At 35.4% G+C, this 4970-nt stretch overlaps 1 protein-coding gene across 2 annotated transcripts in view; it reads right to left on the minus strand.

Moving 5' to 3' along the window:
• LOC106467873 (gastrula zinc finger protein XlCGF17.1-like) overlaps positions 1-3695 on the minus strand; it is a 7493-nt gene extending 3798 nt beyond the window's left edge. Inside the window, exons 1-2 of one of the 2 annotated variants that reach the window (XM_022396081.1) lie at positions 3625-3695; positions 2582-2759 (exon numbers count right to left, since the gene is read on the minus strand). In XM_022396081.1, coding sequence (XP_022251789.1) covers positions 2582-2738 — 157 coding nt within the window. In that variant the 5' untranslated portion in view covers positions 2739-2759; positions 3625-3695. Of the gene's footprint in view, positions 1-2581; positions 2760-3260; positions 3578-3624 lie in introns of those variants that run through there. The other variant, XM_022396082.1, reaches the window with a different exon arrangement.
• Between the last annotated feature and the right edge of the window lie 1275 nt (positions 3696-4970).

The raw sequence follows: 4970 nt of genomic DNA on the forward strand, positions 1-4970 counted from the left end.
CCAGGCACGGGTGAAAGGTCAATATAATAAAAATAATAAATATAAATAAATGTATAATGTTATGAGATTTAAGCTATTTCGTCTAAACATATTTGTTTTCGTGTTATACTTTGTGTTCATTCTAGAATGAAAGAGGCATAATTTATGTTCATTCCTAATTTTTTTGTGACAGTTGCGAAATCAGTCAAATTTACCAAACCTGTACAGAGATTCGTTACTGAAAATAACAGATAAAATATATAGTTTGATAACTATCTAGACATTATAAAGATTTCACTTGTGAAATTTCAAACTTTTCTGATGCATAAAAGTATTTTTAATGCTAGAATGAAAATTACTTTGCATGATAGATAGGCAAGATGTGAAAATAAAAAAGACATTAGAAAAACAAACCTTAAGAATTAATAAAAAAAAATTAGATATTTTGCATATGAAAACTTTGTAATGTTTACTGTCAAATTTCATTAACAGTCGCTTACCAATTTAAAAGTTATAGCACGAAAACTATAATAAGCACAACTCGAGCCAGTGTTAAAAGAGTTATAGCATGTGACAATCCTCTACCAATAGGAGTGACACAAACCCTCCTACTGCAGCTAACTCCCTCTATTCATTTCAACCCAATCTTCACATTGAGATCAGGCACCATAAAAATATTGACACCGAAAGTGGGGAGGATGGGTGGGAAATGTGAGAAGAGGTATCTTTTGGAAATATATTTTCAATGCAGGAAAATATTAACTTCCATTATGGTCACTTACCTCTTCTCACAGTCACAACTAGAATCCCTCAGGAGGGACAGGTGTAAATATACATATATGAGTACCCTGCAAATACATCTGAAGAGCAGCCATGGAGTGTGGCATCTCTATGTAAAGGAAACATGGGAGACTCCACCATAACTGAACCAGGTCTACTCTTCACCCATTTGGAGCCAAATCAACATGGAAGTGGAATATGTGCACAGTGGACAGGAAGTCAACTCCAGTCCAAACCAGAGGCACCAGGATTTAATAAACTGGCCCATGGAAGGTCCTCAACCATTCACCTCAGACTTAAGAACCAGAAGGAAAAAGGAGCCTCGGTTCCGAGTACCTAATCCATCATGGGTGAAAATCCATCACAACCCACAGTAATAAACCCGAGGAATGTACATATGAACAATGGCAGGAAGATGGAAATGTAAAGTGGAGGGTTAACTCCAGTCGAAAACCATGCAGTCGACAGTAGGATGAGCATTTCAGCCTGCTCACATGTGAGGAATTATGTTGGCTGGTCCAGCTCCAAGCAATATACAGATGGCAGTGAAAGAGAGGGTTCCCAACTGGAAGGGTTAATTGAAAAATAGATGGAAAAATCCAGTTCAGACCTGCAGCATGTGGCATATAACATCATACCCACAGCAGGAAGATAGTCACGCCTTCTACATAGGCAGACTACCACCTCTGTACTCTTCACTGAGTTGAATTGTGCACACTTGGGAGGAGTCCTCCATGGTCCACCACCCCAGGAGCTAGGAATTGGTTAGTGGTAAGGACTCCCATAGTCCACTGGAAAAAGAGGGGACAAAATGCATTGGAGAGTCCAGAGGAATGCATCAACAGAGAAAGTGAAGTGGGTGACTATGAAATTATATTGTGAAAAGCAGGCGATTCCTGATTCCAACAATCCAAGGAATGTAAGGGGTGGACAACTATCCTTTTGTACTTCAGTCATGTAGACTATTAATGTATGGTCTCACATGAACATTTTTGTGAAGCAATATACTGCAAGGATGAACCTACTAGTGGTCTTGTGGTACATTCCATCTCAACAGTGAGCCGGGCACACTTGTTAGGTCATACAGTGTGGATTTTGGATATCAGTATACCTGAACAGGCAACATTCTCCATCGAGCAGAATCTGTAATGTGTTTAATAGTGATATATTTCTTGTTTTCATGTATATTCTATATTTATCATTAAAAAAGTATAAAATATAAAAATTACGAACTTTCTAGATTAGATTAAGTAATATGATGAAAAATATTAATAACAATTCTTCATGAGGTATGCTTGTGAGCAGTTCACAGGTTATGTATTCAATACAGTAACATAAGCAACACTTCACCAAGTGATTTACAACTAGTGCAGGATTATTAGTCAGATATAGGTGAAAGGTTGGTCAAATTGATGGATTTCTTATAAAGTCCTGGTAAAGAAAACAACAGATAAAATATAATTTTACTGAAAACTTTAATGTTTATTTAGCATACTAGAGATTACTGAAATGGAATTTGACAATTTTAAGATGAAGAAAGTATTTTTAATCTTAACAAAAAAAATCCCTACACTTGTGAGTAGTCAACACACTGACTACATATATTCATGGGAAATGTTCAATAAAGATATTTAATTGAAAAATTTATTTTTTTGTACATAAAAGATTTAGCAATCTTTACTGAATTTCACAAAAATACGAAAACATAATAAGAGTAAGGAAACTTGGATTTAAGTTAGGGTTACAAGATCAGACACACCAAGTCTGTATGGTGTTAAGCCAGTATTAACAAACATAAGTTTTAGAAGATGTTTGTACTTACCAGATGTTCTTTCTAAATCAGATTCAAAATCTCTTTGATATTCAGTTTCTGTTTTCACATTCATAACATTACAGTGTGAACTATCCTGATCCTCATCATCACTGTAACTGAACTTTGATATAACATCATCCTGTAGCAGATCACCAGGATGTTCCATTTTCACTTGAACAGATATGTTCTAAAATCAAACAACATTTGAAAGGGTTAATAGAAAAAACAACTACTGTTATCATTACATATAAACTTCACTAATTTACAACATGAATATATAATTAGTAAACCTAACATATCAAATTTTGTTATGTATGTAAACAGTGCTAAAACTATTTAAATCAACATATTTTATATTAGATTCTATAACAAAAAATTTTGAAAAAATTTTTAAAGAAACTTAGAAAGGCAGTTTCATTACATGTTGTTCAATATTTTGGATTCACATACAAGACATTAAGACAAGAATATATTCTAAAGTAAACAACCAATAATAAATTTCTTATTTAAACAGACAAATTATTTTAAAGAAAACACCCAATAACCTCTTTCTTATTCAAAATCAAAGGACAAGATATTATTCTACAGGTTTACTCAAATCATAATTCCCAATGAATTGCCTAAATGCCTACAAGATTTCAACAAAATATATTTTTACTTTTAGTTTTACTTTAATATTTGAACTTACGTGAACATTCACGGTGGGTTTTCTTCACACAAATTAAGACAAATATTGATTTCTTTTCAAATTTAAATATTCCGTGTAGGTAGATTTTGACTTGTTGTGGTGACAACTTGCTTAAATTAGAAGTAATAGTAATACTAAAAGTAAAAGAAATACTTAGTAATACTAATAGTAATAGGGTTAACAGTAACATTTCTAAATCGTAATTATAACTCGCATGGTAACCGTTTACCAAATGAAACTGAAAAATGGAAGTAATATTAATTATTATTTATGAATTAAAACAGGTAAACAAATAAAGTTACTTTTACTAAATGAAATAATCAGCAGTTTAGCATGATCACGAAAAAAATAGCATTAATATTACCTAACAGTAACGTATGTTGTTTAACACATAGTACGCAACCGTAACTTCATAATTTGGATGTCTTAATTATTGTCATGCGCAAGTGCGTTAGTATCACCCGTTTCGCGAGTGTAATAGAGCGCCCTCGTGTAAATCTATCGTTTGGTATTGGCTCGAATTTCCGTTTGTGTCGCAACGAACTAATTTTGTTCTTTTATCTTTTTCGTTTTTTCTAGTTGGATACCACGGCCCTTCTTAGAGCCACAATCAACGAAGCAATGCCACAACCGACGACGTCAACTATGGGCGTTACTACGCGGTCAACGAGTGCTGCTCTTGACCATGCCGAGATTCAAGCCCTTCTCGCCTGGGCTGAAACCAACGCTGTTTCCGTCGGATCTATCCCAAACACGATTCTCTCGGACTTTAAGACGGATTCTTGCTACTCTTTAGCTAGATCCTCATTTGAATCCAACATAAACGCTGACACCCACGCTGAAGATAATTACGGTTTCATTGCAGTCAAAAAGAAGAAATCGAGAGGAAGGTGACAAATGAAGGTAACCATCCTCCAAACTCCACACACAAAAAAACACGCTAACTATCTTCCTAAAGCAGGTCTGGTAATTAAATGCAATGAGCCCAAATATTATGCGTACATTCTGGCCCACTGGCATCAAAACGTTTCTGCTGGTAATACCTCCATTCACACTCCCAGCACCACGCTCCAGCTCCACACACTAATAATTAAAAACATACAACTCTACATTGATGACAAAGAAATCTTAGATGAGCTGGTTGCGACAGGATTCACACCAAAGAGAGTAGAACTAATCGCATCATTCAAAACCAAACAAAAACACCACTAGTAAAAGTCAGCCTTGAGGCTAAAGATGAATATGAGTCTCTACCTTCGAATGGCTGTACACTGTTCTTTCGAACGTACAGAACCGAACCCGCCAACCCCCTTCCCTTAGGTTAGTACTGCATTGTTTCAATTGCCAGAAATTCGGTCGTTCATAACCTAACTGCACAGTTAATGCACGGCATGTAAATGCGCCGGACCTCATGAAGTCGAAAACTGTCCCAAACAACGCGAAGAAGTAAAATGAAATGCGCTAACTGCCAGGGTCCACATGCCGCTAGTTATAAAGGCATGCCCAAAATACCAAAAGATTCGTAATCACATAAATAATGTTACGTCTCCGTTCGTTAGTTAATTTTCCGTAAATTCGTTCCTACGAAACTTTAGCGACACAAGTCCTTTCTTAAATAAAACTGGTTTATTCTCTCTGAATACAACTTTGCGATACACTTAATTTCAACAGTCGCTCGATAACAAACGCTATTATTCTCAACAACGTCTC

The sequence above is a fragment of the Limulus polyphemus genome, unplaced genomic scaffold (assembly GCF_000517525.1).
Source record: "Limulus polyphemus unplaced genomic scaffold, Limulus_polyphemus-2.1.2 Scaffold2774, whole genome shotgun sequence".
Taxonomy (NCBI): domain Eukaryota; kingdom Metazoa; phylum Arthropoda; class Merostomata; order Xiphosura; family Limulidae; genus Limulus; species Limulus polyphemus.